Source organism: Prionailurus viverrinus, chromosome A2 (genome assembly GCF_022837055.1).
Source record: "Prionailurus viverrinus isolate Anna chromosome A2, UM_Priviv_1.0, whole genome shotgun sequence".
In the NCBI taxonomy this organism is placed as follows: domain Eukaryota; kingdom Metazoa; phylum Chordata; class Mammalia; order Carnivora; family Felidae; genus Prionailurus; species Prionailurus viverrinus.
In genome coordinates this window covers 58,316,816-58,330,021 of record NC_062562.1, presented here as the reverse complement: position 1 = coordinate 58,330,021, position 13,206 = coordinate 58,316,816, and the positions used below count along the sequence as shown (strand labels likewise).

Below are 13,206 nucleotides of genomic sequence, written 5' to 3'. Positions count from 1 at the left end.
ATCCATTCTGCCGAGGACAGTTGAGGCCCAGGGACCTGTCAGGGCAATGTGTCCCCCGCCTTCAAGGCCTGCTCTCTGGCCCTGCCCTCAGCCCCTCAGCCAGAAGGTCTGCATCCAGGCCGGGTGTCCCTCTGGGTCTGAGTGGGCCTGTGGCCTGCCCCTCCCCCAGGTGCAGGCCAACGTGGAAAAGTCGCTGACGCTGTTCGGGCAGCTGCTCACCAAGAAGCACTTCCTGCTGACCTTCATCCGCACGCTGGAGGCCCAGCGCAGCTTTTCCATGCGAGACCGCGGGAACGTGGCCTCGCTCATCATGACGGCCCTGCAGGGCGAGATGGAGTATGCCACGGGTGTGCTCAAGCAGCTGCTGTCTGACCTCATCGAGAAGAACCTGGAGAGCAAGAACCACCCCAAGCTGCTGCTGCGGCGGTGAGCCCACAGGCCCGGGGGCCTAGCTGTCGCGTCAGGCACGGGGATCCTACTCCGGGGCACGCCGCACTGGCCCCCATCGGTGCCAAGGCAGAGCTGTCCCTGTTCAGAGGTCTGGCTCTCGGGGCAGGGGCTGGGGTCTCCATGGCAGTCCCCCAGCTGCCTGACGCCTGGGGTGCCTCTCGGGGCCTGACCTTCAGCTCCACGGGCGGCGGGTGGGGCGGGCACAGCGGCCCAAGTTAAGCCACCCCTGTCCATGTTGTGCCCCCAGGACCGAATCAGTGGCAGAGAAGATGCTGACCAACTGGTTTACCTTCCTTTTATACAAATTCCTGAAGGTAGGTGGGTGCCAGGGAGGAGAGGATGTCTGAGGCAGGGTGCCAGGCAGGTGAATGGGTTCAAGGGAAAAGGGAGAGAGCAGGACAGGCAGGTCGGGAGGGTGGGGGTCTCAGTCCAGCGTGACTCATCAGGTCTCAGCACGAACTCTCCAAGGACATGTTTCCATTGGCCTTTTTCCTCCTCCTGGAGGCTGTACACACCTCGCCCAGCCCCGAAGCCTTTGTGGTGATCTGTTTGGGGGCCCACGGCTGGCATCTGGCTGAGCTGGAGTTTGGATACAAGCCCAGGTCTCTGTAGCTGAGCCCATGGCCCAGAGCCAAGGATGGAGAGGACACCTGGGCAGCACCTGGTGCTGGCCAGCCTGGCGAGGCTCCTGGGGGCTCCCGTTGGCCCCTGTCGTGGGGAGAGGGTGGCTGTCTGGGCTTCCTCTGTGGTTGCCTGGACAGGCCGCTGCAGCTGGGGAGAGCCCCCCACCCTTGGGAGACGAGCCCTGAAGGCCTGTGGCCAGCCTCAGAGTGGGGCAGAGGCTACATACGGGCCCTGGTGGATTTTGTTCCGAGTGTAAGTAGTTGGACTGGTCCCCTGTGCTTTAGAAACAAGATGATTTGGACCCAAGCGTCTGGTTTCCCTTAAAATTTGAAGGCTTGGCAGACGGGCCCACAGTCTTGAGAGGTGGGGGTTGGTGGGGCCCTGGTGCAGCCCGGTGTGCATGGTTTGTGTGTGCCCCACCTGGTGTCTGGTTGATGCTCTGCAGGTGGCCGAGGTCATGGGCAGCCCAGTGGCTGCTGGGTGGCAGGGGTCGTGCTGGCACAGGTGGCCTGGGGCTGAATTTTGCCCAGAGCAAATTCTTGGCCCTGACTGGGGAGAGAGGTGTGGATTGGAAATGGGAACAGGTGCAAGAGGGGCAGGGGGTCAAGGGGACGAGGGATTTGAGCAAAGTCCTGAAGGAAGGGAAGGAGTTAACCAGACAGAGGGAGCAAGGGCCCTGAGATGGGTGCCAGGTCCAGCAAGAGTGGTCTGGGGGAGCCTGGCTGAGGCTTGTGCAGTGGGGGCCACAGCAGGAGGTGACAACAGCAGTCTCAAAGTGACCTTATCGTAGCCGGTGATGGAGTTGTGCATTTCCCGTAAAAACGCAGTTCTGTGCAGACCACATCTGGTATACTTCCGTGCTCGTTAGGCTGTGTTCTAGAAGCCAAGAGAAGCAAGGGTTAGAGAGTGCAGACAGCTGGTGTTGAGGCCTGTCTCAGTGCCTCCCTGTCTGGCCCCAGTTCTGCACACCCAGAGAAAGGGGTCTCATTTTGACATACGGTTTGAGAACCTAGGTTGGGTGTGTGTTGTGTGTGGTTCCAGCGGCGGGTCAGGCCCCACAGGACACTACAGGCGGGGAGCGGGGTGCAGTCTGCGGGTGGTGCTTTGGGCTCGCAGGCTGGTGCTGCTTTGTGCAGGGGTGGGGATAAGGGTGTAGTGAACAGAGGGAGAGGGAGGCCGGATCTACTTGGAGTGCTCCCCCTTCTGATTCACTGTGCACGTGAGGGAGCGTGCTGAGCACGAGGAGATGGCCCAGGGCCACAAGGGGGGAGGTGGCCACGCTGGGGCTACCCGCCCATACCCGTGGCAAGGAGGGGCACCCGAGACTGGCCCCGGGCTGTTTCTGTCCACAGTGAAGGCCTGAGGGAGGAATTTCTGGTTGTAGGAATGGGCAGGTGCAGAAGGTGGGGACACGCTTGGTTGGAGGAGTAGGAGGTGGCCTTGGTGGCTGCGGTGTGGGGAGCTCGAGGGCACGTGGTCAGAGGCAGGGGCAAAGCAGACTTCTGCCGAGTGCCGATGGACCACCTCAGGTTGTCTTGGCCGTGGACTCCAGGTCCCGTGGGGCCAGTGAGTTGCTGCTCTGGGTCAGTAAGTCTGCACCTGTGACCTCATTGGCCTTGTGTCCTCAAGTAGTGGAAGGAGGGGCAGTGGGCCCCCAACATCTGACAGATCACCGTCAGACATAGCATTGTGTGGCATAGGGTCCACCAGGCCTCGGGCCGTGGGGGTGGGACTGGGAGCCTGGGCTCCATCCTGGGTGTGGTGCTGGCTGCCACGGTCTGGCTCTGGTGAGTGGGGCTGGGGGCTGGCGTGTCGGTCCCACTGAGGCTTGATGTGGGGAGAGGCTTCAGGGTGGAGTCGACTGGCCTCCGTCTTCTTTTGGCGGAAAGGCGGCTCGGCCACATGGTGTTCTTCTCCGTGTGCTCCTGACCCTCGTGGCTGAGGCCCCGTTAGAATTTTCCCTTTGAAGTTCTCAGGGGCAGCTGGGCTGTTGCTTAAGTTATTTATTCTCTTGCACAGTCTTCACTGGGCTCTGGAGCCAGGGTTCCCCTTGCCTCCCAGAAAGAATTTGGAAACGTTGCTCGTTTCTCCTCGTGGGACGCGTGCTCACAAACGCACCAGAAGCAGGGGGGCAGAAGGTGGGGGCAGGGGCAGGGGCGACGTGTCCTGGAAACCCCCTGACGCCCGTCCGCCTGCTACAGGAGTGTGCAGGAGAGCCCCTCTTCATGCTCTACTGCGCCATCAAGCAGCAGATGGAGAAGGGCCCCATCGACGCCATCACCGGTGAGGCCCGCTACTCCCTGAGCGAGGACAAGCTCATCCGGCAGCAGATCGACTACAAGACACTGGTGAGCACGAGCCCAGCCGTCCCGTCCAGCCCCGGCCCCTCGGCGCGCCCCCGCACGGCCTGCCCCAGGAGAGCTGGGGGTTGACGCCGCTCCCCTCCCCACCCGCAGACCCTGAACTGTGTGAACCCCGAGAACGAGAATGCTCCTGAAGTGCCAGTGAAGGGACTGAACTGTGACACGGTGACACAGGTTAAGGAGAAGCTGCTGGACGCCGTGTACAAGGGCGTGCCCTACTCCCAGCGGCCAAAGGCTGGGGACATGGACCTGGGTGAGCCCTGGAGGGGCCCTGATGCTGGCTGGCAGCATGTGTCAAGGCCTGAGGCAGAGGGGCAGCACCGGGGGGCGTGTCTGGGGCCACAGGTAACAAGCCAGGCACTGGGTGCTGGTCTGGAGGGTGCTGGAGTCCATGGGGGGTGTTGAGGAAAGGGATGTGGTCTGGGCTGGGCTCTGGAAAGCTCCCAGCCAGGGTGGAGGGGTGGAAGCAGAAAGGACACTTCCGAGGCTGCTGCCCTATCCAGGGAGGGTTCCCATGTGCTGTAGGAGGCAGTGGGCTGTGGGAGCTGGGGCGGGGGCTGCGCCGGCTCATGAGCCAGACAGGTAGGGGCAGCTGCAGCTCTAGAAGGGCCAGAGGAAGAAGGGGAGGGCCAGGGCCAGGGAGCCCCACGGTTGCTGTGGCTGAGAGGCTAAGGGGTGGGGCGCCACGTTGGCCTTAAATGCCCGGCTGAGCTCTGGGCCTAGAGCTCTGGAAGGCAGGGCATACCACGGGGGGAGGGGCAGCCGAAACAGGCAGAGGGCTGCCAGAGGGGGCATGGGAGGCAGCAGGGATGCAGGGTTAACTGCAGGGGTGCGTGCCTCCTGTTTGGAGCCCGGATGGGAGCTGCCTGGAGGGAGGGAGGGGCCTCGTCTCTCCCTTATTCTGCCTTTGGAGGCCTCTCACTCAGTGTCCTCAGGAAGCTCTGCCCCGCCAAGGCCTGGCCTTCCCACTGTGACAGGAGGGAGAGTTGGGTGGGTGGCCCCTGCCCAGGTGCCCGCCCCTCCAGCGCTCACCTTCCCCGCAGAGTGGCGCCAGGGCCGTATGGCACGCATCATCCTGCAGGACGAGGACGTTACCACCAAGATCGACAATGACTGGAAGAGGCTGAACACTCTGGCTCACTACCAGGTGATCCTCTGGCCACAGCTGGGGCCTTTCCCCTTGGGGGCCCGAGGCAGTGTCCAGGCCTCTTGGGCTGTGGGTGGCAGACCTCTCGGGGACGAGGATACAGAGGCCCCACACGGCCCTGGAGGGGCACTAGTAGGGAAACTGAGGTTCAGAATGTGTTGAGGTGATTGGCCTCCAGGCACGGAGCCAGCAAGAGGGTGTCATCTGGGCCCCCGAGGGTGTGTCACACATCTCCTGGCCCTCTGCCTGCAGGTGACGGACGGGTCCTCAGTGGCACTGGTGCCCAAGCAGACATCCGCCTACAACATCTCCAACTCATCTACCTTCACTAAGTCCCTCAGCAGATACGGTGAGTGACGGGGACACTGGGCAGGGCCTGCAGATCTGGGTAGGATGCCTCCCCCGTGCTCCCTGCCGCAGGCTGGGGGGGGGGGCTTTGTCATGGCTTGTCACTTGGACATGGCCTTTCCCGCAAATTTGGAGGCTGACTCTCCCCAGATGGCACATCGTGGCACATCTGTCCCCCAGCAACCCAGGGAGGTGGGTCTGTTGACTGCACTTTTCAGATGAGGAAACTGTGGCTCAGACAGGGGAGCTGCCTGGCCTGAGGCCACCCAGCTGGCACCAGGGCGGGCACGGGTGCTAGACGTGGCGAGGCTCCCACTGACGGGCACGGTGTCCGCAGAGAGCATGCTGCGCACGGCCAGCAGCCCCGACAGCCTCCGCTCACGCACGCCCATGATCACGCCCGACCTGGAGAGCGGCACAAAGCTGTGGCACCTCGTGAAGAATCACGACCACCTGGACCAGCGGGAGGGCGACCGAGGCAGCAAGATGGTCTCGGAGATCTACTTGACGCGGCTGCTGGCCACCAAAGTAGGTCTGCTGGCTGGGGGTGGGGACGCAGGGACAGCCGGGCCCAGGCCTCAGAAAGCCAAGCCCAGAGCAAAGCCCTCATCCTCGCCCTGGCCCAGGGGTTGCGGCCAGCCGCCCCGGCCACCTTGGCGGCCCCCCTGGAGCTCTGTGCCCTCGCTTGCATACAGGGCACGCTGCAGAAGTTTGTGGATGACCTATTCGAGACCATCTTCAGCACGGCGCACCGGGGCTCGGCCCTGCCGCTGGCCATCAAGTACATGTTCGACTTCCTGGACGAGCAGGCCGACCAGCACCAGATCCACGACTCGGATGTGCGCCACACCTGGAAGAGCAACTGGTGCGTTCTGGGGACGGGGTTGGTGCATCCTGGGGCAGAGGCTGCCGCGAGCAGGAGCGTGAGCTCTAGGGCGCAGCCGGGCAGGGCTGGCGGCTGCGGGGCTGTGGGAGGCTATCCCCCAGGGGCCAGGACGTAGGAGAGAGGCCCCCTGGCGGCACTGCCTGTGAGCTGAGGCCAGCTGCTCTTCGGGTTGGCCTTCCTGACTCACCCCTCCTGGGGGTGTCTGTGGCCTCCCCCACCCAGGGTCTGGGCACATCCCCTGCTCCGACTTGCAGGACCTGCCTTAGGCATGGGCGGTGGACATGTGCATGTGTTTTCGTGCGTGTGTATTCATGTGTGTTGGGATGTGCTTGGCTGTGTGCAGGTGTGTGAGTGTGGGCTGCTGTGTGAGAAGCAGGCACGGCGGAATGGGCCCACGCTGGCCGGCTGCGGGGCGGATATGACAGTGAGAGCAAACACCCCTGAAGCTCTCACCCCTTCCTCCCCGGGGCCAGCGGCCACCGCCCTGTCTGGATGTTGTCTTTCTGAGCCTGACCGTGTGCCCTCCGCACCATTTGCCCTGTCTTCAGAGAAGCTCCTGTGCATTTGGCCTCTGGCATCTTCCTCCCTTGTCCTCTGGTGATCTCAGCACCCCCTGACACTTTGGCCTCTATGTGCTGCTGCTTCCCTAGCCTGGGATGCAGCCCGGTCCTTGTTGGGGCCCACCCTGGGCCTCCAGCTCCTGCCTGCCTCCCCTGTGCTCCTTGAGGGGTTCCACGGGGCGCTGGGGAAGAGGCAGTGCCGTATAGGTCTGCATTGTCCAGGGAATTTCCTGCGATGATGGAATGTTCTAGATCTCTGCTGTCTAGAGCAGTGGCTGGCAGCCATGTGTGGCTACTGAGCATTTGACACAAGACTAGTTCAACCCAAAACAGGGAGTTTTAGTTTCACTTAATTCTATTTAATTAAACAGCCACACTAGTGGTTATTGGTTTCCTAGCTGATGGCTGTCTTAGAGGTGGCATTTTAGATGAAGAGGTCAGCTGTCTGTGGGGCTGGGTCTCCTGGATCCCTTCCTGGTCTTGCTTCGAGGGCCCATCTGGGTAGGAGCAGGGATGAGCCAGCCCAGGGGTGTCCCTGCCTTGGGGGTGAGCCTGTCCGGGTGTGAGCCAGCTCAGCAGTGTGCCTGCACAGGTGTGTGCATACCTGGGGGTGAGCCAGCCTGGGTGTGTGTGACCCCTGCAGTCGTGCAGGCCTAGGAGGACCCTGTGCAGGCCATGCACAGCAGGCACCCGAGGGTGAGGGAGCTCCTCTGGGTCTGTATGTCTCACCTACGTGTGCCTGTGTGGAGGGGACTATCCTCCAGGAGGCACCGAGTGGTAGGGACGCACAGCCCTCGCTCACTGAGAGTCCTGGCTTTCTGTGGGCCTCAGTTGTCCCATCTGCGAGGAAGTCCATGGCCACCGTGAAGGTCAGAGCCAGGAGGGCTGCGAGACCTCTGGCTGGCCCCTTCCCTGGGCCATCCAGAAGGGGTGCTGAGGCCCTGTTTGACCACGCGCCTGCACCTGCCTACCTGCAGCCTGCCCCTGCGCTTCTGGGTGAACGTGATCAAGAACCCACAGTTCGTGTTCGACATCCACAAGAGCAGCATCACGGACGCCTGCTTGTCTGTGGTGGCCCAGACCTTCATGGACTCCTGCTCCACGTCTGAGCACAAGCTGGGCAAGGACTCGCCCTCTAACAAACTGCTCTACGCCAAGGACATCCCCAACTACAAGAGCTGGGTGGAGAGGTGAGTCGGGTGCCGGGGCGCCGGGCAGGTGGGCGAGGGGCCGGACCCAGCTCATGGCCCGCCCTGCCGCCCCTTGTAGGTACTACGCTGACATCGCCAAGATGCCCGCCATCAGCGACCAGGACATGAGCGCCTACCTGGCCGAGCAGTCGCGGCTACACCTGAGCCAGTTCAACAGCATGAGCGCCTTGCACGAGATCTATTCCTACATCACCAAGTACAAGGACGAGGTGAGCATGTGCACTCGCCCTCACCCACAGCCACCTGTTCCACACCCGCCTGGCCCAGACCCCTGCCAGGCTCCCACCCCGAGGTCCCTTGGGCCACCCCTGCTCCGCTGGCCCCTCCCCAGGTCTCAGGACTGACCAGGCGCTTTTACTTTCCATTCTGGACCCCAACCAGCCACCTCACTCGCTGGGGCAGGAAGGGAATGTCGTTATGACTCCCTTCCAGGCCTCGGGGTCCGGCTGGGCTGTAGTAGGTCAGGGATTGTGTGGTCGGTGTGGGGCGTGGGGGAGCGCATGGCAGTCTTTCCAAAGTGGAAACCGTGGGTCAGTGCAGGACCATTCCCTGAGGGGCTGTTATGAGGTTTATCGGCTTGAGTGGGTGTCTCCAGGGCAGGGAACCAGGCCTTTCCTCAACCTTTAATACCTTCCTTGCTGACCTGGAGTGAGGCCTCAGGAGGTCTCCTTGGCATCTGTGCAGAGCTGGGGCTCCCTGAGCCGCTGGAGGAGGGAGGATGGACTTACAGACTGGATTGGATGGTGCACACAGGGCTGGAGAGGCAGAATGGGCATGGCCAATGCCAGAACCCTAAGGCCAGAGTAGGCCCTGCTGCAGGACCGCAGAGGCCATGAGGCCCAATCAGAGCCAGCCCTAGAGAAGGGGTAGGGAAGGCTCAGGCAGGGTTTGTCACTGGGTGTGCAGACCTCGGGGAACTTGGGCTGTTCCCCGAGTGAGACGGGCCATCAAGGTTTAGAGCCATGACTGGACCGCCAGATGCCAGAGGATGGGAGGGAGGCGGGGGCCGGTGGGAGCTGTGGCTGTGCTGCCAGGCCCACTCGGTTCGGGGGCTGGGCCTTGCCCATCTGACAGGCTGTGGGCCTGATTTCAGACCTGCAGCCCAGTGACAGGAGGCAGGGCAGGCTGCAGGAAGCACGGGTCTGAGGGGCGAGGGTCCAGCTATTCAAGTTTGAGGGGCAGAGGACCTGAGAGCAGGAGTGTCAGAGTCTAGGCCAGGGTGTGGGGTCGGCAACTGAGGGAAGGACCTTGGCCTGTGAATGGAGGAGGCGGCCCCAGAGGTGAGTCCAGAGCCAGGAGGGGACGGGTGGGGCCCTGGGACAGAGAGGCAGGTGGCCCAGCGCCAAGGAGGATGAGTTGTGGACTGAAGCCCGCCTTCCTTCGGCCCTCGAGGGAAAACGGAGGGAAGCTAGCAGTCCTCTCCGAGGAGCTCTGCTGTAATGGGGTGCAGAGGGACAGGCGGTGGTTGGAGGGAGCCAGGTGCAGGGAGGTGGCTGCAAGGCTGCGTGCCGCTCAGCTGCTGGCCTGCCTGACGCAGGAGTGCGGGCAGAGGGCCCGACGAGAGCCCGGTGCTGCTTCTCCCGGCCGAGCTGGGGTGCAGAGCAGGCTGTGTGGGGGTGGTGTCTGTGCCCTGGGAGGCCAGGCCCTGCTGTGACAGACAGATGAGGACGCCACACCAAGAGGACTCAAAGGGCTGGCCTGTGTGGCGTTGGTGTTTCGGGGATCCAGAGTAGGAATGGCGACCCGGGGGCCTCATTCTCCACGCCAGAATCCTGGGGGGTCTAGGCTCAACCCAGGCCTCTTAGCCGAGGACGGAACGGCTGGAACCTGGCACTGGCTCCAGAGACCCCGCCGGTCACGACCGTGTGACATGCTCCCTGGGCGCCCCCCAAGCTTCCGTGTACCCCACCCCCTGCGAGCAGGTGGCCCCAGCCAGGCCCGCTGACACCCCCGCCCCCCTCTGCAGATCCTGACGGCCCTGGAGAAGGACGAGCAGGCACGGCGGCAGCGGCTCCGCAGCAAGCTAGAGCAGGTGGTGGACACGATGGCCCTGAGCAGCTGAGACACTAGGCCGTCAGCACCCAGCGGGAGTTGAGCAAGAGGGCCCGCGGGGGCGGCCTCCGTCCGGCAGCCAGAGCTGGGAGGCCCCGGAGGCAGCCTCGCCACCACTGTGCCAAGTGCCGGTGCGCTCAGGGCCCGCGTGCAGCCCAGTGTCCTCCCGGCCCTCCCCTTCCTCCTCCTGCCTGGCGGGGGTCCCAGTGCTTCTCGGTGTGGGTGACCGTGCCTGTAGCACCTTCTGTGCCCGGAACTGCTCGCCGCAGGGCTGGGGGAGCCCAGGTGTGACCCCTGGCTTTTGGGAGAAGAGGGTAACCGCCGGGGACCTGGGGGTAAGGCTGGAGCCCTCCAGGAAGGGGTAGCCAGCCTGGTCTGTCTCCTTGAGGCCGTGCTGCCCAGGTCAGTGGGCCGGGACGGGGGGCCAGGAGGGCGTCAGCCGCTCCCGGCTTCCCGGGCGGAGCGCGAGGCCCAGGGCCTGACGGCAGCCCAGGGGAAGGCCGAGTGGCCAGGGCCCAGCCGAGGAGAGCTCAAGTCGTCCGCCCGTCGCGCTGCCCACCTGCCACGTCCGGCACCTCCACGCTCGCTGCTGCCCCACCGCCACCATCCTCCGATTCACCGCGTGCTGTCCGCGGCCGCGGCCGAGGCCGGAGCACCACGTCCACCTCGCCCAGAGAGGCCCCAGCTCCCTCCTATGGAGGGGCTGCAGAATGGTTCCCTGGAAGCCCCCAGGCGGCTTCCAGAAGGACTTGGTGACTCCTCTCCTGTCCTCAGGGCTGTGCCTCTGGGAGCCACTGGGGCCTGGGGCTCCGGGTCCTGAGCGCAGGTTCCCATTATTTATTCCCCCACCGCACCGCTCCCAGCACCCACCCCTGGGCGGGCCGTGCTCTCCGACTGTGCAGGTCTTGGGAGCAGCCCCCGAGCACCCTCCTCCCTTCCGCCCTCTCTGTGTCCCCTGCTCTCCACTCCACCTTCAGCGGCTTCCAGTCTGGTGTCTCTGAGCGTGCGGGCCCCTCAAGAGCGGTGGGACACCTGGGGACTTGGTTTATGTAGGAGGAATAAAGAAACCCTGCTGTACTCTGCGCGGGCGGCCAGGGCCGTGGCAGGGCCCCTGCGGGTAGAACGCAGTGACCAGAGGGCCTGGAGGTCGGCTCTGCCCACCCTGCCCTCAGTGAGCAAGAAAGAACAAATTTTTAATTAAAAAAAACAAAAAACAAAAAAAACCCTGTACATATATATATATCTATATATATGTGGCTCTAGCCTCAGTCTCCAGCCCCAGTGGGGTCCTGTATAGTTAACTGGAGAAGGAGAAATTTTACGATGTAGAATAAGGAAATTAAGGCGGTGGGAAAGCAATACCAAATGGTCGTGGAGAAAGTGGCCAGGGTTTCCCTGACTGGAGCCCCCCCACCCAGGCCTCTGCCCCTCGACCTGTGGGTCATCCTGTTTTCGTTTTGATGTGAGGAGGAGAGAACTTCTCGCTGGCCCCTCAAGAGCGTCCAGGGCGCGGGGCCGTGGATTCCTGCATGACTGTGCTAGCGTTTAGTCTGACTTGATCTTTTTAAAACTGCAAGTGTTGAATACTAGAGGTTGTTAGGCCCTTTTTTTATGTTTTTTAATTAAGCAGTCACTTGTGAAAGCGAACGAGCGGCCCGGCCCCTTTCCAATTCACTTTTTCGACGGTACTAAAGATTCCCACGGACTTTAAGGGACAGCTAACTGTGGCCGGCCCCGCGCCCACGGGCTGCCCGTCTTGGGGTCCCCCCCTCCTAAGCAGCGTGAGCCACACCTTGGAGATCAGGTCGGGGGCCTCCCCCTCTCGTCAGGGAGCTGCATGAAATCCGAGCACAGGAAGCTCCCGGAACAGGGCAGATGGGGGTCTTACGGGCACTGGGCAGGGCTCCCGCCTCCCACTGCCATGGGTGCCCCAGTGGAGCTCAGGTTGGCCCCTGTCCCCGGCACGGCCAAGCTGAGGACAGTCCGTCTAGAGATCAGGCTGTCTTCTGGTAGCCGCTTTCCTTGACCTGGATTCTCGTCCTTGGGTGCACCCCTGCCTCCCCTCTGGTGTAGCCTGGCCATGCCTGGGGGCAAGCCTCTGTCCCCACCCTACCCCCAAAAGTCTTCCCAGGGTGCCAGCTTCTACTTGAAGCCCCCGTTCTTCCAGTTCTGTGAGGGTCAGGTTGGGACTGCTCAGCCCCTGTGCCCCCCCACTCTTCAGAATCCAGTTCCAGCCCCTTCCCCCACCGTCCCTGGTCCCCGCAGAGCTGAGCCCCTGTGCCTGCCTCTGGGAGGCTACAGGTTCCAGGGAGGTGCCCTCCTTGTGGCCTAGTCACCTGGACGGTGGGCGGGCAGGGCAGCGGTGGCCGAGGGAGGCGCAAGCACTTTAGCAGTCTGTGTTTACATGCGAGCCCCTGGCGCTGATCGTGCCCTGCCCTCACCGGTGCGGCAGGCCCCGAACCTACCTTCCCGCCGGATCTGCAGTCAGACCCCATGTTCTCCCCGTCACTACTCCCAACTCTGTAGCACCCCACTGGCACCTGTGCACGGACCCCTGCCCGGGGCTCCGACCCTAACACGGGCATGAGGACCTGGCAGGAGCCTGGAATTGGAGCCCTGCTCTGCGTGGCAAGGGTGGTTGCCTTTGTCCCAAAGGCCCTGCTGCAGCCCCGGGGCTTGGGCGATCCAGGCCACGGTGTGGGGTGCAAGGGCTCCCAGCTTGTCCCAGACACTGCTGCTATCGCCTGCCCTGCTACCGCCACTCCTCACCCCCCCTTCCCCCCGCCCTTCCCTGCTCTGCACCATCTCAGGAGTGTCCAGGATAGCTCACACCTCGGTCTGGGAGCCTGGTCCCTCCATATACCTCGAGCTTGCCCTGTACTTCCTGACCCAGGGCCCGAGGAGCCGGGGTGGGGGCTGTGGAAGCGGGACCTGGGGTGCCTGAGACCAAGGGCCCTGAACATCCCTCCCGCCCTGCCTACTTTGGCCTCGCTGAGAGCACCCCCACCCCGGTTCCCCAGTTCTGGATCTGATGGCTCACGTCGTTGGTGCTACACAAGCTAGAATAGATATATTTAGAGAGAGAGACAGATATTTTTAAGACGAAGCCCACAATTAGCTGTCCTTTAATGCCACAGAGCCCCCACCCAAAAGAAGAGCGATCACTCGGCCGGCCTGAGCCGCCCCCTCAGCCACTGTTCTCCAGCAGGAGCAGCATGGCCGACCGGGCGCTTGGCCCGCGGACTGTGTAAATATACGGCTGTTTCCTATTTTACTGTTCTTCAGATTTAGTACTTGTAAATACACACACACATTAAGGAGAGATTAAACATTTTTGCTAAATCTCTCGGCTCTGCGTGTTCCTTGCTGGGAGGGGTTTGGGGCAGGTCCCACACCTGAGCAGCATCGGCCGGTAGAGGCGGGACCCTTGCCTGCTGAGCTGGGGCTCGCGGAGGCGTGGCAGCATCAGCCAGGCCAGGCCTTGGGGGTTTGGAGCTCTGGGGTGGGATCCCATGCTTGGCTGTTTGGAGGCACTTTGGAACCATCAGCTGACCCTGAAAAACAC

The 13,206-nt window shown here is 62.9% G+C and overlaps 1 protein-coding gene across 3 annotated transcripts in view; it reads left to right on the top strand.

The window, feature by feature from the left end:
- PLXNA1 (plexin A1) overlaps positions 1 to 12,983 on the top strand; it is a 66,949-nt gene extending 53,966 nt beyond the window's left edge. For all 3 annotated transcript variants that reach the window (XM_047850156.1, XM_047850154.1, XM_047850153.1), the window contains 11 exons: positions 170 to 426; positions 698 to 764; positions 3,276 to 3,422; positions 3,531 to 3,690; positions 4,481 to 4,584; positions 4,837 to 4,933; positions 5,270 to 5,460; positions 5,628 to 5,797; positions 7,356 to 7,568; positions 7,648 to 7,798; positions 9,556 to 12,983. In XM_047850156.1, the coding sequence (XP_047706112.1) occupies positions 170 to 426; positions 698 to 764; positions 3,276 to 3,422; positions 3,531 to 3,690; positions 4,481 to 4,584; positions 4,837 to 4,933; positions 5,270 to 5,460; positions 5,628 to 5,797; positions 7,356 to 7,568; positions 7,648 to 7,798; positions 9,556 to 9,651 (1,653 nt within the window). In that variant the 3' untranslated portion in view covers positions 9,652 to 12,983. The remainder of the gene's footprint in view (positions 1 to 169; positions 427 to 697; positions 765 to 3,275; positions 3,423 to 3,530; positions 3,691 to 4,480; positions 4,585 to 4,836; positions 4,934 to 5,269; positions 5,461 to 5,627; positions 5,798 to 7,355; positions 7,569 to 7,647; positions 7,799 to 9,555) is intronic.
- Positions 12,984 to 13,206: the final 223 nt, after the last annotated feature.